General features: G+C 41.4%; 2 protein-coding genes across 2 annotated transcripts; one reads left to right on the forward strand and one right to left on the reverse strand.

Moving 5' to 3' along the window:
• Nucleotides 1-546: 546 nt before the first annotated feature.
• Nucleotides 547-5,638, reverse strand: skic8 (SKI8 subunit of superkiller complex). Its single transcript, XM_068723121.1, has 11 exons — nucleotides 5,548-5,638; nucleotides 5,087-5,145; nucleotides 4,946-4,973; nucleotides 3,949-4,054; nucleotides 3,548-3,720; nucleotides 2,705-2,853; nucleotides 2,340-2,433; nucleotides 1,968-2,061; nucleotides 1,622-1,714; nucleotides 1,185-1,263; nucleotides 547-740 (listed from the first exon to the last, which is right to left on the reverse strand). The coding sequence occupies exons 2-11, from the start codon at nucleotides 5,096-5,098 to the stop codon at nucleotides 651-653; spliced, it is 918 nt and encodes a 305-aa protein (XP_068579222.1). The 5' UTR covers nucleotides 5,099-5,145; nucleotides 5,548-5,638; the 3' UTR covers nucleotides 547-650.
• Nucleotides 5,639-9,097: 3,459 nt separating this feature from the next.
• crabp1a (cellular retinoic acid binding protein 1a) lies at nucleotides 9,098-25,935 on the forward strand. Its single transcript, XM_068723075.1, has 4 exons — nucleotides 9,098-9,349; nucleotides 12,991-13,169; nucleotides 22,019-22,132; nucleotides 25,540-25,935. The coding sequence occupies exons 1-4, from the start codon at nucleotides 9,280-9,282 to the stop codon at nucleotides 25,588-25,590; spliced, it is 414 nt and encodes a 137-aa protein (XP_068579176.1). The 5' UTR covers nucleotides 9,098-9,279; the 3' UTR covers nucleotides 25,591-25,935.
• The last annotated feature ends 945 nt before the right edge of the window (nucleotides 25,936-26,880 follow it).

Consider the following 26,880-nt stretch of genomic DNA (forward strand, 5'->3'; position numbering starts at 1 on the left):
CTCCCCTCCAAAACTTCACTTCTTCACTGCCTTTGAAACAATCATTTTAATTTACTAGATCCCAAAGTAATACCACAAAAGTGACAAAAGGAAGTAGTAAAGTCATCGGTTTTAAGTAAGAAATTTAAATACATGGATAAAAAAAAAAAAAAGATTAAATGTGCACGAAGACCAAAAAGAAGAAAAATGCAAGATAAATAAAATAGGAATAAAAGTAAAATAGGTTTTAATTTATTTCATTATGAAAGGAAAAACTTTTTTTTTTAACTGATTGTAGATAAAAGTATAAAGCCATATTTGACCCATCTGATGATCTTTTATTGCCTTGTGTCTGTTTCAGGGCTCATTACCAAAGCACTGATTTCATCTGAAACCTCAAGATTAAATGCAAATCAAATCAAATCAAATCAGTGAATGATGAATAACAAAAAAGCTCAGCCCATTAACAAAAAAAAAAATACAATAGAAACAAGAGTACAAAAACAACCCTTTTATTTGACCGTAGTGGGCCAGTGCAAACCCCCCCCCCCCCCCCCCCCCCAAATCATCATCACATTTACAGTTCTCCTCCCTCCCCCATTTACGAACTCCATGATTTTCATAAACAGCTGTAGGTCCTCCCCCCTTCAGCCCGTACAGCTCGGCGTCCGTCACATGGGACAGTCGTAGATGTGGATGGAGCGGTCGTCTCCGGCCGAGATGATCTTTGAGCCTTTGCTGTTGTACTTTACACTCCACACCTGAACGACGCAGGAGCAGAAGTGACATGAAGGTTATTCCACAATCACAAAAGTGTCCACATATTCAATATTATGATGCATTCGGCTTTTTTTTTTTTTTAAAACGGGGAATAACAAATGTCCTTGCTTGAAAAAAAAAAAAATGAACCTTTTAAAAGACTGAAGATTTTCATTTCATGATGACACATAAAAACGATACAGTCAGCCGCCGTGATATTTCATTTGGAGGCTTTGTTGGAGAACAGATCAGCCTCCCCACAGGCGTCAGGGATCTAATGACAGCAGGGTTTATTGGTTTAGCCCGAGCTGAGACGTCAGAGAAGGGTCATGTGAGGGGCCACTCCCCCCCCCCAAACACATCAGCACCTACAGCAGATGGATTTTCTCCCTTTGGATCGGATTATAAACGCGCTCCGTGAGGACACGCCGGGTTCTCTTTCTCACCTGGTCTTGATGGTCGAAGAAGGTGTTGATACACGCTCTGGAGCCGGCGTCCCAAACCTTCACACTCTTGTCAGACGAGCTGAAGGGCAGCACAGGGGAGAGAGAGGGGGCGGGTTTTTAACAGTTTAAGAGTCAAACTTTGTGTTGTCTGGCTGACCTGCTCAGTTCATTTTGGCAGTGTGAACTGGAAACTTAAGTAAAAAAAACAGCCTCAGCTGACAACGGAAAACAGCGGCTGCTAATGTACAGTCAAAGGCAGATGCTCACACAACTACTGGCTATCATATTATAACGTATTTACAACAGCTCGGTCTGTTTCAGGTCCATCGATATTTTTTTCTGGTGGTAAAATGTATTGCTGCAGAAATGCAGGTTTTCTAAAACTGAATCCTCTGTTTTGTGGCGACCTGAAGTTACCTGTGGTGTTTGATTTTTACCTCGAGACGAAGTGGGTGTTATCTGGAGAGAAAGCCACATTAAGAACCCACGATCCGTGTCCGCTCAGTGTGGCGGCCAGGTTGGCATGTTGCCTGTGAAACAATAGCACAAAGTTAAAAACAAACACTTTTTTCCTTCTATACTGTTCTTGTGTTTGTCACTAGAGCGTCCTTCCCCTCCCTTGTGCAGTGTGTGTGTGTGTGTGTGTGTGTGTGTGTGTGTGTGTGTGTGTGTGTGTGTGTGTGTGTGTGTGTGTGTGTGTATAATTTATACTACTATGTATAATGAGCATCTCTGGCACAGAATACAGTTCATTCACAAACTTCTCAGCATCCGCAAACTCACACGTCATATATTTTGATGTAGCCGTCGTCGGAGGCTGTGACCAGGAGCTGGGAGTCGGGGGAGAAAGTGAGCGATCTGATGGGCATGGCGTGACCTGAGGAGACAGGAGACTTACTTAGCTTCCTCACTGAGGTCTGAAAGGCGGTGGATCAATTAACTGATGAAAAGAAAACACTGAAACATTTTCCAGCTTGTGCGAATGTGAGTATTTGCTACTTTCTCCGTTTAATATCATTATATATTTAGCTTTTATTCAAACAAAACAAGCAATCTGAACACCTTGACGTCTAGAACATTGTGTGTGTGTGTGTGTGTGTGTGTATATATATATATATATATTTTTTTTTTTTTAATATTAATATTTGAACCCACCTTCCAGTGTGTGGAGCAGCTTTCCAGTGGCGATGTCGAAGATGTTGATGATTCCATCGATGGCTCCGCTGGCCAAATATTTTCCATCAGGGCTCTGAGGGGCGAAACAGAACAAACCCAATGTTATCAATTATAAAGACCGCTTCCAAATATAGACATGAGACTGGATGAGCTATTACTAGTTCTAAAAGCCTTTTTATAGAAAAGCATTGGAGCTGGAGAGAAGAAAAGAAGTGGAAACCTTGTGAATGAGAACAAACACAAATCAAGACGAGTCGCTGTAAAGACGAGACAGTGACGTCTCAGTCCTTAGAGACGTAGAGCCACCACCCAGCCGACCAACAGGACAACTCATGGATCCTTACGTAAGCTATGCTCAAGATGAATTTCCCTCGAGTGTCCAGAGAATATTCCTTCTTGCCGCTGTCCACGCCGAAGATGTTGACCTTGCCGTGGTGGCTTCCTGTGGCAATGTGTTTGGAGTCTGGGGAGAAAGCGACCGACCAAGCGTCAACTGGAGAGGAGAGCAGAAAGACAGAGGGGGAAGGTTGAGCGCACCAAAGTGAAAATGTCTATTCTAACAACGCCGTCTGCAGCAAACACAACCGAACGAATGCCACGCGTCTTTACGAGTTAAAATGTCTTTATGTCTCTACCTACTGCATTGTAATGTTAATCTTTAGCTAACAAGACAATTATAACGTAAATCCACAACACAGAGGTTTCACATTAACAGGACGTACTTCTGAAGACTCGAAATATACTATAAAAAAAAACACGACGTCCCAAGAGAGGAAAAAGGTCTCCAGTCCAGTGACCCAGACCAGCCACTGAGTGAACTGGAGCGTCACTAATGGGAGGCGACAGGACATTCGATGAAGAACAGCTTCAAGATACACAACAACAGAGACGTTTCTGGGTGTGGGGTTGAGAGGAAAAAAAAAATAAAACAAGCTCGCTGTGCTACACAGCAGAGCAGACGAGCCGTCAACCCCCTGCAGGTTTGTTTTTATACTAAACTCAGTGACTATTCCAGTGCTGTGTGCAAGACAGTAAAAAAGGGTAACAAGCACAAGGGAAATTCATTTAAATTACACAGAAGGCAAAAGCTCTCTTATTCAAAATCTCAGAGAAACTCTAATGTTCGTTTAGTTCAGACGTCAGATATAGAGCTGAGGGAAGCATGCTCTCTCTGAGGCCCATCATACCTGGCCCGGCGTCCATGGACTTGATCTGTTTTCCAGAGTCGAGGTCCCAGACACGGATGTGAGCGTCGAGGGAGCTGGAGGCGGCGATGGCTCCGTTGTGACTGATGTCCACTGACACCACACCCAGCTGGTGGCCCTCCAGAGTCCACTGCAGCTCCAGCTTCTCATCCGACCTGCAGGAACAGTGTGAGGCTATTCGGTCACGTCAAGTCAAATAAACTCAACTCTACTTTTAGGGCAACACAGACAACAAGTTCTTAAAAGGGCTTAGAAGAAAGAAATGTAACAATCTACAATCTAGATGTTAAATAAATCCAATGTTACAAAAAAAACACATATATATATATATATATATATATATATATATATATATATATATATTGTGCAAAAAAAACACTCACCATTTCCAGACTTTCACCATATCATCTAGTGAGCCGGTGATGATGGTTTCCGACCCATCCGACTCACTTTTACCCCACGCTGCCGTCCAGATAGCATCGTCGTGTGCTGCGAGGAAACAAACAGGTTCAAACTCTGATGACGGTGTGATCACAAGTGATGTTTGATACCCGAAACGAGCGGGGCGGTTATTATCGTCGACGAATCCAATGAAAACACCAAAAACCGATCATTTGTTAGCACGTCTCTCTGAACGCGATCCGACTTTCCACAGATTATCTGTTGTCCTAAGCTCCTTTTTTGTTACTCAAAAAGGAGCTAATTGTGCATTAGTGTGGCAGCTGCTCTCTCTCTCTCTATACAACCAGACCCCCTCTGTGTCTGGACAGGGAGGCTGGGGGGTGAAGTGTTGTGCTTCTCTCTAACAGACTAATACCGATACAAACACCCTCACCCTGAACTCACGCATCTTTCAATTATCTTATCCATAACTGCACTACAACTTAACAGTATACTATTTGCACTACTTGCATCATGTGCACCTCACTGGGTTTTACATGACTACCGCTGCACAGCATTTCACATGTTAAGTTATTACACTTATTTCATTTTTGTTTTGTTTTATTGCTCATTGTCTTTTATGCTCTAAGCTTCTGTTACGGTAAAATGCCTTGCTGGTATTAATGAAGTTCTCTCTCATTAACACACATTTGGTTCTCTAGCGAGTCTTTACAGCAGGATGGTGAATGTGGGATTGACTTGAAATAAATGTCAGTAAACACGTTCATGATTATGAAGGAGCACATCTGTGTGCCTCACTGATTTGTTTTTAACGGATTGTGGGGAACAGTGGAGCTCTACGGCACAGAAGACAAACAAGAAGAAGAAGACATGTTTGAATACAGGACAAAGTAGTGGTAGTAGTTCTGAATAACAGGACCTAAATAATACAATTTGACGGTTATAGAGGGAGATCTGTTTATTCATGCTGTCACTCACCGTGTTCTTGCTTGAAGAGAATGCTGTACTGAAATCAAAACGCACATGTCTAGTAAGAATTTGAAGTGTTTCACTCAGAAAACAAACAAAGTGAGCAATGTGTTGACTGTAAATGTGAGACTGTTTAAATTGGTTGCTTACTTGAGTGCTCATTTTCTTGGTCCTGGGAGTCTGAGTCGGTTAGATTACCTCGCGTTAACCTGAAGACAACAGTAAAGTGTGTTAGCTTTGACAAAGCAGGACATGTTCATTTAAAACTTAGTTGTCACAAGCTAACATTAGTTTTGCTGCCTAGAAACACACAGCTTATGGACAATAGTTTAAACGTGTGGAGCTGCTAGAGTAAATGGGAAAACAGCCAAATTAATAACGACTTAAACGTAAGGTTAACAGCACAATATGTGTGTATTTTCAGAAGAAAAAGCTGCTAAAATAACACGGCTAACGGGAGCTAGCAGTGGTTATCATTGCAGGTTAGCGCGACAACAAAGTGCAGTTTACTGTAATAACAGCTACCAGAATATCACGTGATCGCCCAGTGCACTGAACTATATCTTTTCACGATAGAGTATTTAACTATGATATAAAATGCGCTCACGTACCTTTAAATCTCCTAATAAGATGTTTTATTCAATTTCTGAAACTCGGTGATTTACATGTGAGACGCCATGACAGCTTTTGGCGTAACTTCCGGTTTTCGTTCTTCTTCGTTTGTTTCAAAACGGTTGTCGAATAACGCCCGAATCGCACCATCACCCCCAGCGGTGCCGTGGAGGTATAAAGCAATTACTGGAGTTGAAAAAGATACAGTATTTGAAATTGTTAATTACATATGAAAACAAATAAATAAATAAAAAACATAATTAAAAGATAATAGGTGTTTTAATTAATAAAACAATGATTGTGATATAAGCATTTCTGTACTTTTTTCTCTAAGTCCAATTTAAATTCAGTTGTATGGAATTAATCACATTATACACATTTCTACTCAAACTTACAGCTTGTGTATAAAAAAATGCTTTTAGAAACAGATCTTGGCAGCGGCTCACGATTAATATTTGACTTCAGATGAGCTCTCTGCCTGTCTCTTGTCCTAGAGTAAAACCTCTGTTGTGCAGAGAGAAAGGCAAACCTGAGCCAGATGAGTTGGGAGGAAAATATTCCAATATTTTGACAGTTGGTGCAGCAGCAGTCTGAGCTCCACACACACACACACACACACACACACACACACACACACACACACACACACACTCAAAAACGGTTGTCAAGATAAAGTTTCAAGAGAATTATTCCAAGTCGAGAAAAGCAAATACAGCCGTGTGTTTGAAATAACTCCTGAAGTAAAGCTGAAATGGGCAGTTGTGTTCCAGAGGAAGGACATCAGTGTGGATCTCCTGACAGCCTGAGTGAAGAAGATGAGAGATGTCCTATTTAGAGCAGTGCTTGTGTTACAGACCCTTTGAATGTGATCATTTCTACTCCAAAAACAGAGTGATTCATTCTTGTATGGGACGGAAAAGTCTTTAAAATACCAGTAAACAGTCACAAGATGCTAAAACCCCTATTAAACCCTAAATTAATAAAAAAAATATATTTTTAGGGTTAGCAGATCAAAACACAGCGACACATCACTTATATTCAACAGACAAACATCCACAGTCTTTTCAAAAAATCTAATTAAAAAATAACAAATCTTGAACAAACTCAAAATTGCAATAGATAAATAAATAAATCCGTTACATACTGTGGACAAGACTCATGAAAACGTTGGATCATAGGATCCCAATTGGAATAAAACTCATAGTCAGAGGCAGAGCAAATTGACTCTTGTATTTTTCCTTTTAATTGGTCCTGCAGGCAGTAATGGATGCTATTTACAGCCAAGTGATTAATTTGTATTTTCAGGGAAATAATAAAGAAGCCAGCGTAATGTCATTAACTGCAGCATGCTGGAGGGAGAGGAAAGGAGCAGGACTTATGCTGTCATTATCAAAATTATTTTATTACTTTATTATGACAAAATAAAGTGCTTTGAGAGCAGAACAATATAAAATATATCTATCCATCTATCTATCTATCTATCTATCTATCTATCTATCTATCTATCTATCTATCTATCTATCTATCTATCCATCTATCTATCCATCTATCTATCCATCTATCCATCTATCCATCTATCTATCCATCTATCTATCCATCTATCTATCTATCTATCTATCTATCTATCTATCTATCTATCTATGTATGTATGTATGTATGTATCTATCTATCTATCTATCTATCTATCCATCTATCCATCTATCCATCTATCTATCTATCTATCTATCTATCTATCTATCTATCTATCTATCTATCTATCTATCCATCTATCCATCTATCCATCTATCTATCTATCTATCTATCTATCCATCTATCCATCTATCCATCTATCCATCTATCTATCTATCCATCTATCTATCTATGTATGTATGTATGTATCTATCTATCTATCTATCTATCTATCTATCTATCTATCTATCTATCTATCTATCTATCCATCTATGCATCTATCCATCTATCTATCTATCCATCCATCTATCCATCTATCTATCTATCTATCTATCTATCTATCTATCTATCTATCCATCTATCCATCTATCTATCTATCCATCTATCCATCTATCTATCGATCTATCTATCCATCCATATTTTTAGCAATATCGAGATAAAGATTGAGAAAACTGGTAGAAATTCAGAATCAAAGCTTTCTGTCCCGCACAATCTTTTGGAGACGTCACATATTTCTAATATTCTTTAGATGTATAAAAGTGCCTCTTTGTCTCTGCTCTGTTCTTTAAGCACAGCTTGACGCAATACTTAAATATAACTGCAAGAGGTCTTTAAAGGTGCTCGCTCCTGATGTAATCATCATTTTACCACTTTTGGCTTTTAAATTATCAGTCCAGCCTGATTATGGGCTTTTGGTCTTGGTGCACTGTGTCAATGGAAACTTTGGAGATAATAAAAAAAGTGAAACTTTTAAGCTGAGGTGTCTGTTTCTAAGAGGTTTTGAGTCATTTCAATCCGTCCTGTGGAAACTATTTCTGATCCAATTAAATATAACATTTGGGAAATGTTTGAATTTAGTGGAGTGGATTATAAAATCTCTAGTTGTGTTGTGTTGATACTCAGCATACATGCATGCCATGTTCCTGGTTTAAGCAGTGTAGTAATTGTCGACTTTCTCTAAAATCATTTCGATAATATTCCCTTTCTTGCCGTATTCTCTGTGGACACAGAGATGAGTTGAGGACAGTGAAGGTGGATTCAAAAAGAGGGACAAAACTAGTGTTTTCAACATAGTATTACCACTGATAATGAAACATATTAATGTCACAACTCTATTTATTATTTTGATTCAGTATTTGGGGTTAAGTGTCCCGCTAGAGGAGACGGGGATTGAACCTCCGATCCTCTGATTGAAGGACGTCTGTTGTCGGGTGAAACACTTGCTCAACGGCACCTCAGCTGTAGCTGATAACATAGATGAACATTTCCCTGTTAACATCTGAGAGGGATCAATAAGGAAACATCTAGATTATTCATTTTTGGTGCAAAAAAGCAACTTTTTGATCTATTTTTGGGGGTTCAGGATTTATTTTGGGCAAATTTAATGAAGCACTTAACACGTATAATAGTTTGACGATTCATATCTAAATCAGGTAGTTTAAATAACTTTAAGGACACTTATATATGCTTTATTTGGATTAAAGTTATCAGTTTCATAAACTTTATTCCCTCAACTACATATTTTGAACATAATGGTTTGATTTAGAAAATTGAGCTCCTTCTTCTTCTCCAAGAAAAGATTTCTGAATTATCTTGCTGAAAGATGTCAGCATTTTTGAAAGCCAATTAGAAAAAGAATGATTCACAATCAAGTTGTTGACAAAGCAAAGCACTATGAATACTGTCTCAAAGAACGGATTGAGTCGCTTTGATCCCCGGAGGACGCAGACACGTCAGCCTTGCTCTACTGTCTTAATGGGACAGAGATTTCAGTGGGAGGGACCTCCGCTGACTCCCACTAAAGACAGTAGCTATAAAGGAGCTAAAGACAAGATTGCAGCCAGCACACTGGGGCACACAGGCGAAGCCAGAGTGTGTGAAGAAAACTAAATAAAGAAGAGAAACACTTGGGCGTTCGAGAGGCAGAGACCAGAGCAGAGGAGACAGGAGCACAGGGAAGGAGGAGGAGGCTGAGAAAGAGTCAAAGAGAGACACAGGGACGAGGACAGAGAGAAGCATCACAGGTTCTTTCGGAAGCGCTTCGGACTCAGCCTCAAGCAGACATGCCTAACTTTGCCGGCACCTGGAAGATGAAGAAGAGTGAGAATTTTGATGAACTTCTCAAAGCCTTGGGTAAGCCCTCTCCAGTGTCTTCCCCCCCCCCCCCCCCCCCCCCCCCCCCCCGGTCCATAGCCAGCCGCTACATCCCTGCATGAGGTTGACTATCCATCATGTCCATATAGAAAAGGGCTTTTCTTGTTCTTGGAGAATGGCACGCCTGACTTCCAACAACCTCGTATTGTTTCCGAAGAAGCTCCCTGGAAACAGAAGGCAGAGATCTACGGGGAGACGCTGCTGAAGGGAAATCCCTCGGCTTTTTTACAGGAGATATGAAACACTGGATGCAGAAATCCAGCCTCAACAGACGTGGTATTGTTACATGAAGAGAGGGGGGGGGGGGGGGGGGGGGGGCACAACATTATTCATGTTAAGCATTTAAGTAGGGCATGCATTAGCAATGCCAGGGGAGGTCTCTGGAGCCCAGTGCTTTTCTCTTGTGTCCTATCTTTATTCATTCTTTTTTCACCCGTCTTAGTCTAAACCGATGATTGTGATGGTTTAGATTTGGAACCAGTTTAACTGGGTCATTCAATTGTGTTGCGGTGCTTCGTCACGCCGACACCGCTGAAACAGACGGGACACATCAAAAGGCTGTGTCTTTAGAATAATGTAGAAATCTTCAGGGAGTCCCACTGTGAGCACAAGGAGCTGCTTCGACAACTCTCCAAGAACTTTGTTAGACATGAACGGTTTCCTGTTTTAGCACAAACTGGAAAAAGTTAGGTTGAAAAGTGAACAGTTTTTTGTATTTTGTAAAGCTGAAACAATAAACAGTCTTGTTGTTTCTGCACACATGGAAGATTATCTGAGTGAATATTTAGCTCTCTTTAAACAGCCCTACCTGCTATAGTACACTGTGCTCTTTTAATAGTTTAAAGTATAAGGCTGGTGATGTTCTACATATTTCTTATTGACAACAAATACAATGTTTATTTACTAAAAAGCAACGCCTTCGTAGTCAAAGCCTGGCGTACTGCAGCTTAGATTCTTTTGTCACAGATCTTACTATTTTCACAAAAACGATCAAAAACACATAAATGAGCCGCGCTGTTGCACTCGGTGATGTGTTTCCACTTCATGATGAACCTGGGCACTGTAGTTTATTTTGAATCATACCCAAATACACTGTTCCGCCGCCCTAAATACCAAATGTGTATTAATCCACAGCTGAAAAAAAGCACTAATTACTCCTGTTCGAGTTACACTGTCTAAACACTACAGTGCCCAGCTGTTTTAGGAAATTACTGAACTTATTGAAAGTGTGTATTTGTAATTTGTTATTACAGATTCACACCTTCAGTAGGATAGATGGGCTTGGGGCTTTTGGAGTATTACAGACTGGGTAGGGAAGTCAGAAAGTATTGAGAGACAGACTAAAGCAATGTTGATTTTGGGCTTTTCATGGGATTTGTTGACAATATGAAAAACATAGATTAATGTCCGCCTTATCCTTCAATCCAAAGTTCTCTTTAAGACCCTACAATCATTGAATAAGCCCTCAAAAACTACCTTTAAACACATTCACTTAAATCAACTGTAAAATGGTTTAGTATTGATTATTTTTGATTCACAAAAGAGAAAAAGAAATCCCCTCAGCAGCACCTCCTATGTTTTAAAACAAGGTCCATAAGGAAAGTGTCCCCGGCACCTCATCCATTCATGAACACGTTAAACCACATCTGCTGGAGCAGATCACTCCTTCCGTCTTACGTAAGGTCTCGGTCAATGGGGAGCTGCGATGGGCAACTACAGTGGATTCCAGTGCTGCAGGGCCGCCACTTTCCATCAGCATCCTCATAATTATCTGTTGACTCTGAGGTTTCCCTCCGGTAGGAGGGGATCGCTATAACCAGGGTGCAGATAGCAGAGTGAACACGCTGAGTGAACAGAGCTGTACGAGTTGATCAGACTCACAGTTTGCTAATTGAGAGCAGGCATGTGTGTCTCCATTTGATCAAAGAGTGTAAAAATAGTGCACACTTCATGTACAATTTTACTACTGAGCAAAATGTGGATTTTCTTTTAAAGATTTCCCTGACAAATTAAATACAAACTGCTGGAGTGTCTGAGGAAATTATCTTTGCTTCCTAGGTTTCTGTAGAAAAACTGAAGCCGATTCTTTGTTCATACATGAAGCATAAAAACTTCTATTGTCCAAAAAATAGGCGAATGTCATTTTGAGAACATGTCAATTGTTCAGAAACAAGGCTAGACTGCTTGGCTCACTGATGCTCATACATATTTAATGCTATAAAACCACATGGCGTGATCCCTCAGATCGTGGGCGGGGTCGAGTGTAAGCTGTCAAATGAATATGTTTTTATGCTCGGGAGTTGACCAAGCAACACCACAGAGGTTGTGTCGGCGAGGAGGATCTCACATAACTAATTAGACCATTCAAACTTTGCAGAGAGACAAATATTTGCTGCGATCTTGTTTGCAAAGATATAGCTTTCTATATATTCCGATATTTCTGGTGGTAGGAGAGGACACGAAACATACAGGACGTTGGCAGGACACAAAGCCAGATGGCCTTGCAGAGTGAAACCCTTGGGCACGCCAAAGTGTTGCCATAAGCCCGGGCAGCGCCACAAGCAGGATCACCACTCTCACAGCTACCAGACAAAAAGGCGAGTCAGCGCTGACCTGACCTGACATCCTCAAGAGTTCACTTCTTCTGGGCATGAATGAATTATCTCTCACGCAGACATCAGTGCCCAAATTCCACAGATTCCTCTCAATTTTGAGAAATAGTTGAGGTTTCTCTCAGAGCCAAGATCATTTATTGTGTGTTGTTTTTGGGGTTTTTTTACAGCGAAACATCTATATTTCTTGTCATTCTTGGTTAAAATTTAGGCTTAGAGATGTTCCTGTTCACCATACACAGAAATACAAGGAGACATGCAGCCAGCATGTGCTCCTATATTTAAGGTCTGGAGTCTGATAGAAGCTGGCATGAGGGCCTGGAGAGGTCTAAATCTGTTTGGGGGGTCGAGGGGGCCGAATAGAAAGACAACAGAACACACTGGAAGAGGGTTCTGTGAAAAATGTTAGCTCCAGCAGAACAAAAAGAAGCGTCTTCTCTCTATTTCTTCTTTTTGTGCTGATTTTTTCTCTCATTTTTTAAAAATAATATATTCCTACAGCTGAGATGGAGCCACTTTTGAACATTTTCTTCTTGCATGTCTCAACTTTTCAGCATCTAACAGACATCAACCTATTTCCTGCCTTTCTTCTACGTCTGTCTCTCATTATTAAAGATGATGTAATGGGGTATTAAGTAATCTGTTACTCCTGGTGACCTCCGTCTGTGGTCAGTAGACGCTCCTTTAATGGTAGCCTCTACTGGACACAAAACCATATGTTTACTGTATCATTGGAAGAAACAATCTTGAAACTGCATTTTTGAAAGTGTGAGAATAACATGATGCATATTACTGTATTGAAATATAATAACAAATATGTCAAACCAGGGCTAAAGAATTTGCAAAGTGACACAAAAGTCAGCATGTTGTAATTTATTAAGTCATAGTAATCAACTACCCTAAAAACAATCCCCCTGCGGAAGTGAAAGATGCCACTAATTTCCCCTTTAACAACTTTATGAATCCTGTTAAAATGTTGACTCTGACCCGTGTCTTCTCCCTGGTCAGGAGTGAACACCATGCTGAGGAAGGTGGCTGTGGCAGCGGCCTCCAACCCCCACGTGGAGATCCGTCAGGACGGTGACAAGTTCTACATCAAGACATCAACCACTGTGCGCACCACCGAGATCAACTTCCACATCGGGGAAGAATATGACGAGGAGACCGTGGATGGACGAAAGTGCAAGGTAGTATTGAGAAAATAAGGTGCACTCATATTTAATTAGCTATGAATTCTGGTATCAGGCAAGTTCCCATGGAAAGAATACAAGTCAATGCAATGTCCAACTCAGCGAGACAAAGCACGTGTGTGTGTGCGTGTGTAGTTTGTGTATTTTGTGTGTTGTATTAAACATGTTTCAGAGACACAAATCTGTTCACACACTCAACTCCCATCTGGAGAGATAAAACCGTTAATTTCTAAGACTTAAGACTTTATGAAGATGAAGATAAGGTAAAGGATGTAGTCGTTAGGATTAAAGTTAGGAAAGGCTTCCAAGACATTGATGTAGGTCAATACAATGTCTTCACAATGGCAAAAACAAGCCAGTGTGTGTGTGTGTGTGTGTGTGTGTGTGTGTGTGTGTGTGTGTAAGCAGTTACAAAGAAGCTTTGAATCAGTCAAAATTCCCTGCACCACTAGTATTCATCATGAAGTATAAACACAATGATATCTTATAATCTTTGAAATACATTGAATAACTGTTTTTCCAAGAGCCACGTATTCTTTTTACCTCCACATTTGGATGATGTTACAGTGATTGAATCTGTTTCTGTGTTAACAAACATCACTTTAACAATCATCTACAGATATCTAATTGAATATGTCCCCTTAAACTTTCACATCATTTTGGAATTCTCCGTGTGTTTGTACGCGTGTACTGAAGGTCTTCAAAGCTGCCTTGCGTGCTACCGTTGAAGACGGTCGAATGAAAAATTAATACCTCCTCGCAGTTTCATCCATTGGTATCGTCCTCACGTCTGTGCAGCTGAATTATTAAGGGCAGCTTGAGTTGGGGTGGATGAGTTTCTCTCTGAACCTCTTCAGGCCCTGAGGGGGAATTCTCACATCCTGGTAGACAGTCAGAGCTCCTACAGGTTTGGATAGTAGGCAGAGGCATTCATTCTTTAATTTTTTTTTTTTTTTTCAGGAACGTCAAGGTTTTCTAAATCCTTGGAACTCATGACAAAAATTGCTAAAATAAATATATATATATATAAAATAAAAAAACAGTCAAGCACTGACATTAACGCTGTTCTCTGTTCTATGTAATATGAGCAAACTGGTTTCTTTAGAGACATCTGATATGATCCCAACACCGAGGCTTCTGCGTCATCCGTGTAATAAATATGTAGGTTGTATAACAAGGTAAAGTGGATGAGGTCGCTCGATTGTTGAGCCTGATAATGTACGATCACATTCCCAAAGCATAAAAGTCTTCTCTCTTATGATTTTCTATCTTACTTCATAAAATGTATTTCTTTATGTGTTGGCCACCTCGTGATATTACATGCTGTATATTGTAACACATTATGAGTCTTGAGGGAAGAAATAACACAAATCAATCATACGTTATACTGAGCTTTTTCATGTTTCATCTCGATATCAAAATTTACAATTTACACAACAATCTAATTGCACCCACACAACGTAGTGCTTCAGTGCTCCAAAGTTGAAGAATTCAAGAGACGAGACGCCGCTGAGTCACTTTAGGTAATGAGATATTTTGTATTAACGGTCCAGAGGCTGACATCTGTTTATCGCCCTGCTGCTTAGTAACCGGAGTCTGAGCTGGAGAGAAAGAGAGTCCTGTTTGGAATCAGTGAGGACACACAGTGGGCAAACAACATGTGCATGTAATCCAGTGTTGTCGTCTCACACGCATTGGACCAAACACGACAGGAGGCATATGAAAGTAGCAGTTTATGAACTGATCAACAGGCTGCAGTTTAGCAGAGGATGGGGAGTTGTTGACAGTCACTGTAGAACTCGTCAAGTTTCTGTAAACACTGGAGGAATTTGGGATTTTATGGATGAGATTAGTCATATGTTTGAAAAGACAAGGCAGAAATAAATCCTTAGCTTTAATTATTCACATCAGCATTTCTTAAAACTTAAAAACTCTTATAAAAAAGGAAAAATTGTGTATTTTTTTTCTCCAAATTAACATAGATATTAACATATTATCATAAGGGGATTCGCAAATTTCCTGTGATGGATATTTCATTTTGTAGTAAATGCTTTACTCATAGAACAAAACTAACCCTTTAAATCTGGACGACTGATGCATTTTTAGAAACGCCTCAATTCTTTTCATCCCCAAAACACTGTAAATGAGATCATGTAGTAAAGGTAAAAAAACAAAACAAACACAATTTTGTGTAATTCTGACCGTTACAGATATGTGAGGTAGGTTGGTGTCAAAAACAAAAAATTGTCCTTGAGCTCGGCACTGCATCTCTCGGCTGCTGCTCTGACCACACAAACTTTTCCAAAGTTTCTCTTCCAAAGAGGGCTGAACAGTTTCTGGTTCTATCCTGAAATGTAAAACAGAAAATCCACCATCCTGAAGAATTCACTGGCAACAAAAAGCAGTGATATTCATGCTTGTGGAGAGGAGATATTGCACATGGAAAGGGGAAAAATGTGTAATCGCGTGCATGCGCTACATTAATTCAACAGAATTCTGCCAAAAGCCTGAGAAATGTGAGGAAGGTATTCTCTGGTAACCACACTGCCTGTCTGGGTTTGAGCGATGCAGAAGTCATTAAGGCTGCATGTATGTCCTGCAGCCATTACATTAAGATGCAACGTTGCATAGCATGATGTTTGTCAAACAGCAATCAACAGCGAAAGTCTGAAAAATACACCGTTGTCTTCACCTTTCATCTTATACTGTAGTAACAACGTGTTGCAGTGAAGGAGAGCGGACATGACCTATTTCTGTGGCTTCTTCTGTCTGTGCCCCGAGGCATGCTGGGTACTGGGCAGGGCTAGACGGCGCTCAGCGTGGCTTTTCGCTACATGACGCCTCAAGTCGAGTTGTCATCACACATCCACTTGTTCGGGTCTGAGCACCAGCATCACAGAAGGTGTTGAGACGGTGACATGTTTCTGTACTGCAGCACACTGGAGTTAACAGTTCTCTGTTCGATATTTGACATCATTCAGTGATAATTATTAGCCGTGTGCTTCTGTTTGTTGCATGGAGAGTCTTCAGTAGAACGAGCTGGTTTCAGAATTAATGGGCCATTGGAACAATGGGCAGTTCCCTGTTACAGATGTTAGCGCTGTTAGCGATGTTAGCTCTGTTAGCTGCAAGCCGTCGCCTCAGGCGTCGCCATGTTGAGAGCCGTTGAGAGCCAATACATTTGCTCTCAGTTTTACGTTTATCACCTTTAAAGCCACTTTAGGCTATTGTCCAAGCTTGAAATTGACCCATATTTGAAATATTTGTATTTACCTAAAATTTGAGAAAAGTATGTAGTTTTTGATTATATTATCTGTATCACACCTGTAACCTATCTCCGAATAACAAACAAGTTTGTCCTTCCAGTACTTACAAAGTTGCTTAAATAAATGAAAGACTCTTCCAGCCAGTAGCTCTTGAGTTGAGTTTTATGCTGTTTTCACACTACGAGCGACACAGCAGGCTACAAGCTATTCTCAATGGAAGCCGAATAGTTTGGCGAACACCCCGAGCTGGATTACAGAGCCAATACAAAACATTTTTTTTTAGCTGTACTCAATATTTGTCTTTTTTTTTTTGTTGTATTAAGCGGAAATCAAGGAGGTGTCTCTCAGCAACAAGCACATTGTGTTTTAGTGTGGCGGATCATTTGCACGAGTGGAGCTAAACCCGCAGGAGGCGGCGCCCACTGACACTGGCACATGTACCCGGAGGGGCGAGGGGGGGGGGGGGGCAGTGTGGGGTGTTGGCGGACTCTCAGGTGGAGCGAGTCGGCAGGAGAACCCAGAGTGGGTTTTGGCTGTGGCCCGGCTGCCCCTGCGGTTAAAGGGATTACACGCTGATCTGTGGCTGGCGAAGAGCACAGGGCTGATTAACACCCCCACAAGGTTAAAAAGCTCCAGCTAATCTGCGCGAGTGCGGTGGGATCAGACGGCCTCCTCTCACTTACAGGAGGAGACGGTGATAAGAGACTTCCTGTCAGTCTCGGAGACAACAGAGAAACAGACACCAGTCGGTGCAGAGTGGGGGTCAGAATGAGACGATTACGTTCCTGCTCTGATGGATGGAGGTGTTTAGGTGGAAGACAAACTTGAGGTTTTGCTGCTTTGTGCAGCTGAGGTTGAGTTTTGCGAAATAAAACATTTTCATCTGAACTCATAAGCTTAATTTCCCAGAGCAGGACAAACCAAGTCGCTTCTGGGCAGAAAGACAAAGGGAGTCTTTTAACCCAGCTGGTTGCTGTAGAGAAAGTCACCTGCCATGGGTCTGAAATGGAGAGCTTAGATGTTAAGGATCAGAAAATAAAGCCCGTCGATAAAAATATTTGACTCAAGAAACAGATGTAGCGTCCACGAAAGAGTTTCATCACGTACTGACACAAAGGGCAATGACAAGATGCCATATTTATTTCCAAATAATGGACGTTTTACCCCCGACAGGGGATCCTATAATTTAATGGTGAAGGCAATATGTGAGCTGCAGCCTTGGAGAGGTTTGGAGTAAATGGATTAAAATGAGTATGTATTTCCAGGACGGGGTGGCTGAGACTCGAGCGTGATTTCTCTGCTTCTGACAGAGTGTCATTTTAGCGAGGAGCGGCAGGAAAAGGCCTGCGGCGAATGACAGGAAAATAAAAAAATCTGTTGGAAGAGAAGAGAGTGGAAAGAGTGATTACTTTGGAATGATTCTGATAAACACTAAATATTGGGTTTTTGGATTTGCGGGCCCCTTTTGTAGAATCTACTCTCAAGGCTGAAACATTCTTTGTCATTCAGTCTGCTCCTCAGGCACAAGTCTGTGACATCAACATATTCAAAGTTATAATCTGGGTTGATTTGGTGAATGCTTATGGTTGTGCTTGAAGTGATCATGGATGTATTAAAAATGCTTTTCTCATTCACTGTTTGTACTTATACCTACGAAAGGTAATGCACTATAATTCCTATTTAACCCATCTAATCGTGGACCAGGACGTACAGGGCTGCTTCTATGGAAGTCACTTGACGTAGCGACAAAGTCTGCATAGTGAGGAGTTTGGGGTGGATGGATGGGTCCAACAAACACAGGACTTTCACGTGGGAGAAGGAAACCAAAAGTCCTTTTCCTTTTGTAATTTAACTTCCGTTCCTAACTTACGCAACATAGAAGTTACGTAATTAGTAACAGTTTTTTAAACCCAAGCCACATTATTTTCCCAAAAGCCCAAAAAGCATTTTTTTTCCCATAAACCAGATTGTAAAAAAAAAAAAAAACTGTTGGCAGGACACTTCAAACTGCAAACAATTATTACTCTTAGAATTATGAATTCCAATGTTAAGTCTATGAGGCAGGCAGGAGAAACAACACTGAACATGTGCAGTGAGCCCCAGATCCAGGAAGCTACAAAACTTGGGCATCATCTATGAGTTCATAAAATACAAACACAATATGGGAAAAGAAAGGAAAGAAGTCTGGTTAGAGCTACTGTGGGGAAAAAACCCCTGCAACTATCACCAAGTGCAATAAGCTGAGACATCCATCAGTCTAGCAAGCATGCCCCAGAAAGTCCCATTAAGCCCATTAAGCCTTCTCTTTAAGGGGAAAAATAAATAATAAGACATTTTACAAGAAGTGGAACGACTAAATAGGACCACAGCTTCTTATGGAAACCCATCATTCCAGAAGTTGGGACTTTTTGAATAGAGTTCTTCACCGTCAGATAGTTTTGTTGCACTTAGTGTTAAGTGGTTATCAGGGAAAGTGCAGCTTAAGGCACTTCTGCCGGTCTTCACCAGTCAGATGTGATATTTGTCACTTGGTAAAATATGAGTTGATTTGATAAAGAGCAACTGTGACTCATATTTTTGTCCTCAGCATAAGGCATAAGCTACTCAGAGTGGGAAAAGTGATGACGTGAAAGAGATAACGTGATCAAACAGATATGAGTCCAAGACGGAGTGAGCGTGTTATTTTGAGCTCTGAAAGAAAAGTTGTAAAATCCAACATAAAAACTTTAAACCCATCAGGAAATGAGATGTTCTCCTCCTTTTAGACACACTGTTTGTGTCTGATAAGCAATGGAAAGTCAGTGAGAGACTGAACCAAAGCCAAAAGCAGCAGATGTTCTGATAAGTAGCCTAAAAAGCTAAAGAAAAAAAAAAACAGGACATGGTAAAAAAAAAAAAAAGAAGCAAATCCAGGATGAATTTGTCTTGGTCTCAAATGTGTGTGCACAAGCTCTGGTGTGTTATTAGGAAGAGAAAGACGACGTGTGAGAATTTGTCTGTGACTTAATGTGCAACAGGGAGAATGAGAGAAAATCCATCCGAGTCAGAGGCCGAGACGGATGCTAACTTTAAAATGGAGCCGTGGCTAATCGACTCTCTGGGATCTGGCTTTATTAGGGGAAAAAGAAAATCAGAGAGAGAGCTGTAGAAAAGCCCTGCTGTGGTTCAGCTTGGCAAACCCTGTGGACGGACGCCCGCGGGGATCCACCATGGCTTTCCTTACCTTTGATATGGTGATTAACATTTGCCTCTGAGAAACAAAGGCTCCTGATCCGTCCAACATTGAGCAGGGGTGTTAATAAAATACAAAGATTGTACAAATTGTCAAACAAATTGTTTATGAGCAACACTACAAATATGCAAGAACATCCTCGAAGAAACACGATGGAGCCTCGTTATCGGCCCGTCTAGATTTGACTTTAGTTGAGTTGGATTCGAGCAACCGCAGCTTTGATCAGTTCCAGGGTTCTGGAGCGGGATCGCTAGCTTGAGATGCTATGTTGAAAAGGGACCTGCAGCTGGCTTTGTTGAGAGGAAAACCAAATATCAGCAGTGTGGGAAGATATGATCAGAGTCAGATAGCGACGCGAAGCCAACGCTTGTGAAAAGTAAACTAATCTTTGGATTACAGACTTGATTGAGACATTTAACTCTGAAAAAGAAGTAATGGAATTCTGCATATTCATCTTGATGATTGGTGAAGACTGATAAAACTCTCATATCTGTCTGTTAAATACTAACTAAATGGAAACAGCTAGCATGACCGTCCAACAGTACCTAACCCACCAGCACCTCTAAAGCTCACTAATTAAGTTATTTTAGCACTTTGGTTTTTGTATTGAAAAAATTAACGAGATATTACGTTCCTGGTCTTTGTGCCAGGCTAAACCACCTGTCTCCTGTCTTTAACAGAAACATATAATCATGGTATCAGTCGCTTCACTTTACCCTCTGTAGTGAATAAACTAATTTCCCAAAATCTCCAACTGTTCCTCGAACAGAACAGCTTTTGTGTCAGTAGACAGTTGAGGTAATGAAATAAGAGCTCAGCTAATGGACCCTAAGCTGAACAAAATGATAAATCCTCTCCATTAATACAAATTAGCGCCACAGGGTCACCTCGGTCCAGCTTCTGTATGGATTCTTGGCTCTCTGATAAGCAATCCGAGTCAGTTACTTCAGGAGAAATTAGCCCTGAAGTCAAAGTCTGACTAATCCTGTTGAAGTCATTTGAAATATTATTGAAGAGAATTAGCAGATGGAGACCCTGATCGACCAAAGAGCTAAGAGGATTTCATAGTGTTATATAGCTTTGTTCATTGAGGGCTGGCCATGGATGAATCAGCACGGGACACATGTCATTTTAAAGTAGGCTGGGAAATATATGGCCAAAAATGTATGGACATTATACATGATTATTGAACACATCACTCATGAACCGTGAGGATGAATTAGATGCTGTAACAGCCTCCACTTGGCCGGGAGGGTTTTCTTTAAGGACCTGGCTTCATCTTAAATATCATTGTACTGTCTGGCATTAACATTTCCCTTCATTGGACCCTTAAGATCGGACCTAAGGAGCCAAGCTCAATATGTGGACAGATATAAACATGCATCCGATTGGATGAATACACCACAACGCCGGTTTGAATTACCTTTGTTGTGATGTATAACGGCCATTTGTGTCAGTTGTGGAAACTACTAAAACATAATATATATAAATATTATAAATCATTTATATCATAAAGGATATTTAGCATGTGGCAGATGTTCAGAGGTCCTTAAATACTTTTCAGAGGACCTGGTCTGTAGCAGAACCAGAAAGTACTTTATAATGTAGTTAAATCTGCTATAATAAATATTTGTATATCAACAGTGGATCACAATATTTCTTGTATGTAAAAGGTGTTGCTCGCAGTGACAAACCCACAGATTATTTTGCTGTTCCGGAGCAACAATGAAGTTAAATGGTGTGGCGTTTTTTCTCCACCTGATGAACGTAAATCCAATTGTCTCTCTCTTTTAGCTCAGCTTTTGGTCTCCACCAACTCCTAAAGAAAACATCTGTCCATTGAGCTTCTAAATGCTGCACTGTTTTTACCGTCTAGTCTCTAACTGTGTCCGTATGTTCTTTAGTGCTGACCAGGAAGTTTTATTAAGGGCTTTTTCTCTGAAAACAGCTGCCTGCTGTTTAAAAATCAAACAAAAAACAAAAACGTACCACATAAAGCTGAGGGGAGCTGCAGTTTTAGGTGATAATTCTCAGTATGTCCATCACTACATTCACTCATTGTCATCTGATACATCATATTAAAAATGTTGACTATAGCTGCTTTAACGTCTCACCTCGATGCAGTGGTGTAGAAATGTTCTCCAGGGTGATCCGTGCATTGTGACATCACTGATGGGTTCAACAGAGCTCATTTCAAAACCACACCAATCAGTGATGCTGGCATAAAGCCTGGCATTAAGTGACCCTTTCAGGGTGCGCCTTTGCTAATGTGTTTCTACCTTCACTGACACCATCACACTAACCTCTCCACCTTGTTGTCCCCCCCCCCCCCCCCCCCCCCCCCGCAGAGCCTCGCCACCTGGGTGTCGGAGAACAAGATGTACTGTAAGCAGACTCTGGTGGATGGTGACGGCCCCAAAACCTACTGGACCCGAGAGCTCACCGGCGATGAGCTCATACTGGTGAGCGCACGGCAATGACTCATCATCTCGCTGAAAGCTTCTCAATAGATTACTGCTGAGGAACGAAAAAAAGAAAGTCATTCTTTGCAGTGCAGAGTTCAGGCGATTGATGAACTCTCATTTCAGGCTGGACCAACAGAACGAAGAGAAAAAGTTATTCCCAGTACAGAGAGAGTGCGATCTGATGGGTAGCTAATCTGTATGGGTTGTCTGTTACGTGGCTTGTTCTCATGGAGACTCGAAAGACATCAGGTGCATGCATGAAGATGGGATTTTCGAGCAGCTAATGTACTCTGTTTGAGAAATAGTTAATGAAACCAGGCAGGGAGTGCATGAAGTCGCCCTGGAGATTCATCCGTAAAGGAAACGAGAGAGGCCGTTTCCCTAGGAGCCGAGCTTTCATCCACCCCGCGGAGAGATGTTGAAAGGAGAACAAGAGGAGCTGCTACGCTGACATTGCAGTAATACCCTCTGTATTTAGCTAGATTAATATGGGCAGAAGTCAATGGGTGTAAAGCCCCTCGAACGATGTGCAGGGGAGCCGTCCAAGACCAATGGACCGGACGAACGGTTCTCAGGGACTCAACAGCTTTCCTCTCTGAGCGCTCAACGCTCCCACGCTCTGCTTTGTTGTTCCTAGAGTATTCCTAAGATGAACGTCCAAAAGGCAAAAAGCTCAAAGCGATAACATAGAAGGTTTAGATGCTGAAAAAGTAATCACAGGATGTTTGATTAGCTTTATGTTAGAAGCGAGTATTCTGTAGAAGCAGACGGGATATTTGAGCGGTGTGCATTTACAAGAGGGATTTAAATCAAACCCTTTGCATTTGATTGGACTGCTAAAAAAGTGGGCGGGCTTAGAGTTTAGCATGATAGGGAGCCACAGAGGACCTTCCATGTCGCCAAAAGTTCCGGACTGATTGGTTGATGCATGTCATGATATTATCAGTTGAAATTGGTTGGTACTAGCTTATGTAAGCACGCGTTATATTTAGCTTTACAGGAAGAAAAGATGATTGAATTTTAATAAATATATTGCAGAATATCGCCGTGGATGTGATCTAAAAGGGTTTAAAAATGCATTTTTTCTTAATCATCTTGACGTTAAATAGCATCTCAATATTCAAACAGAAGCTCCTCATTACTCAGAGGAAGCCAGAACATATTCAATCTTTTCTATCGTTGGGGTTGTTATAAAAGCAGAATGTGTTACAGCGCCCTGCCACTCTGGTGACACTTTGGCCCGGCTGCCCTGGAGGAGCCGAAGCATTCATGCACTACTGGAGATTGAGCCGGCCCGACTTTGTGACAGCATCTGAGTCTCTCTGCTCTTCTCACCTCGGTCCTCCCTGCTGTCACACCATCGTACAACCTGCAGATGAACCATGTTTACAGTGCAGCCAGTAGAGTCTCAATATGGACATTTTCTGATCAGTGTTCACAGCGAAAAGCCACAAGGAGACACAATCTTCCATCGCGCAGTCCGGTTTACAGACGAGATAAAGGTAAATGGTATGCGGTAGGTTCTCAGTAGATGCAACACCAACAAGTCATCGTTCACCTGAGACAGCTGGCCTAATTTTGGTGCCACAGCTGCTTGATAGTGTCCGTGTGAGCGTGAAGGACAATAAGTAACAACGGCGGAAAGAAAGTGAAGATGACCACTTCGATTGAGGAAGGGAAAGTGAAAAATCCAAATCTGTCTCCTTGAAATGACATTTATATATCTCTGAATTGTTTCCCAATTAGGTTGTGGTGGCAAACATATATAATATATAATGCCTGGATTATGTTCAGGGGCATTGATTCCGGTTAAATTCGACCAAATACCTCGTCGTCCGTTAAGAAATGGCATCATAGCTCAAAACACCTGCTCATAAACTGTCGAACCTATTAGAGGAAAAATCTTAAGCAAATGCAAATTCTGCGTCATTAAAATCCTGAAAAGATTTGAAGCCTCTCTTAATGGGACAAGCATCTTGAAAAACCGAAACAAACACAGTCTGAATCTGAGTCATATCTATCTGTGTCCAAAATAAAAGCCTCCAGACAACAATAATAGAGCGTCGAGACTCAAAGGGAGGACTAGCGATCATAAAGCAGTGCTCTGATCGTCTGTGGCAGTTCACACTGTAAGTGGGGCACATTTCCATACGATTTGCATGATCCGTTTAATTGGTTTAGTCTGAAAACATTTTTAAGGCCAAAGTCGTGTGGATTTTCTCCGGCTGCATCAGCCTGAAATAAAACGGGAATAAAACAACGGCACATCAGAGGGTCGGACTCAATCACTTCAAGCTTGTGCATTCAAGGGACGCATGAGTCCGTTATCAAGCAGTTTCTTTTGGTTTCATCATCAATTGTTTGCAGTTTGACCTACATCAACGGCCATCATTTTGACTGTGATGTTGTGACACACATCATTTCCTTGACATTATGAGATTGCTCTTACTGCAAACAATATGGTGATACTGTCATAACCCAACAGTCCTTAAACAACTTGAGTTTGTGCATTTTAGAATTGAATTCGGAGCCGTCTTTAAAAAAAGGGGGAATAGAAAAGAGCAGAGACCCGTGAGGTCCAGTTTACTGGAAACAAACCAGTTCTTACGACTTGTCATTCAGGCCACGTCTAAAGGTACAAGTGTTTAAACCTGATGCAAATGGACACACACTGCCTCCCTAAGCGCTCTCCAAAAAGTGTTTGCATGTCTTTGTAGTCTTCACATAATAATTTGTACAAATGGGGAAACAGGCGTTCCCTCGGAGGATCTCTACTAGAAGGCATTCATTGACAGAACAAAAAAAAAAAGAGAGCTTGAGAGAGAAAAGTTAAAATCCTGCCTTTTCATCCCTCCACACACCTGGCCAATCACTGCGTGAGGTGGGCGTGGTTGTTGGATTATTAGCTTCGGAAAGTTAACCTTTAGAAATTGTCAGATACAGCCTCCCCACCGCCAATTCAGGCTTAAGCGGGGACGGTTTCAGACCCTGTAAGCAGAAGTTCGGACCAAAAATCGACCAGCTTGCATTGGGTTTAAACAAAGCAAGGGGCTGCGTTTGGTAGTGGTGTGTGTTGTTTCAGGTACCGGTGAGACATGAAAAACAATCCAGGAAGTCCGGTTTTGAGTAACAGGTCTGTGCACTTGCATGTATTTGACTAATTATTCTGGCGAAGCCCCTCTGCTTTGACTTCCCCGCTGCGATATGCTACAGTGGGTACAAATGCAGCCTTAAACCATCTGACAAGTTGTTCAGTTGCAGCATTGAGCTCTCGGAGGCTTACCGTCACATGTGTTTGTTGAATTGAAACGGCAAACGGCTTTAAAATGTGTGGCTGATTTAACTTTTTCCGCCGGCTGACTGTGAGAGCCACTCTCTATCAATTATCCTTTCGTTTCCTCCAGACTTTCGGGGCAGACGACGTCGTGTGCACGCGGGTCTACGTCCGGGAATGAAGCCCCTCAACCTTCATCGGGACAAGACAGACGCCCAGTTGGACCACAACAACACGTTAAACCCCAACGACACTCTGTCGTGCTAACACGCGCTAAACGCATTTGCATAGTATCCTGTGTAATCTCTCAGCATCGGTCTGCATAGTCGCCACAAACTATAGCAATGTCTCTGTAATCTGGTTTTCTTGTAGTAAGTATTGTGTCTGCAGTACAGTAGCCGGATATCTCAGTGTCCATGTCTGCAACCCTGGTGTCAGCTGTGTACGTAGGATTTAGTCATCAATTGCATTGATTAAGCATTCATGTTGGATGACAGGAAACAATAAAAACACGGAACAAACAGTAGCAGAGCCTCTTTTTTTTTTTTTAATGTATCCACATGGAGTTAAAAAAAACATCTGCGTTACGTACATCAGCTTGCAGTCTTCTTCTTCGCCTCCTTTTGTTGGTGTAGTGTGATACTTCTTGACACATTACTGCCACCAACTGTCAACCGGTGGAACAGCGGGGCTCGCATGCATCGCTCCATGGCGCCACTAGTTGTCGAAAAACTCCACAGAGCATCTTTAAATAAACACCAAGTAAGTATGGAGGTTATAATTTCATTGTTTACTATGGAAACACAAGTTGACAAAAGAAAAGTCGCCTCAGGTCCATTTGGTAGCGGCTCTGGAGCTTTTGATCAAATCACATGGACTTCAGCAGCAGATAGATCTTCATCAGTTGTAAAGATTAAGCTTGCTTTTTACACATCCTGCGCAGCGGTGATGCAACGTGGCACTATAGTACCTCAAAACATCACTCCGGTGACCTGTGCTTTCTCACCATTCAAAAAAAATCTTAAAGTGCGAAGACAAAATGGACAACGTGGCAAACTCCATCTCCAAACAAGAATCCTGTGATGTGATACAAAGCTTCAGAGCAGCTACTGAATGGAGGCATAAGGTAAGGTGGTGTAGTTTTATCAACATTTAAGAACATGTAAGATTAAAAAGGATCTTATATAATTTAAGAAAACTCGGACTCCCACCAGCCTTACTACAGTAATAAGAACTTATGCTCCTGAAATCTCAAAGAAAAAACAACTGCTGCTTGTTTGGAGCAACCAACAAGAACTCCCAGTTGCTGATGAACTCAGTCACACTTCTTAAAAAGCCCTAAACTGCCGCTTTAAAAAGGAGCCCTGGCTTTTAAAACCCCACATCCCATCATGCTCCTCCCGCCTCACGCTCCCCGCTGCTATTTGTCACTTGCTCCGATTCTTCCCCAGAGACACGTCTTTGTGTCTCT

The sequence above is a fragment of the Cebidichthys violaceus genome, unplaced genomic scaffold (genome assembly GCF_023349555.1).
Source record: "Cebidichthys violaceus isolate CVI_PGR_0920_01 unplaced genomic scaffold, fCebVio1.0.p SCAF_3, whole genome shotgun sequence".
Classification (NCBI taxonomy): Eukaryota; Metazoa; Chordata; class Actinopteri; order Perciformes; family Stichaeidae; genus Cebidichthys; species Cebidichthys violaceus.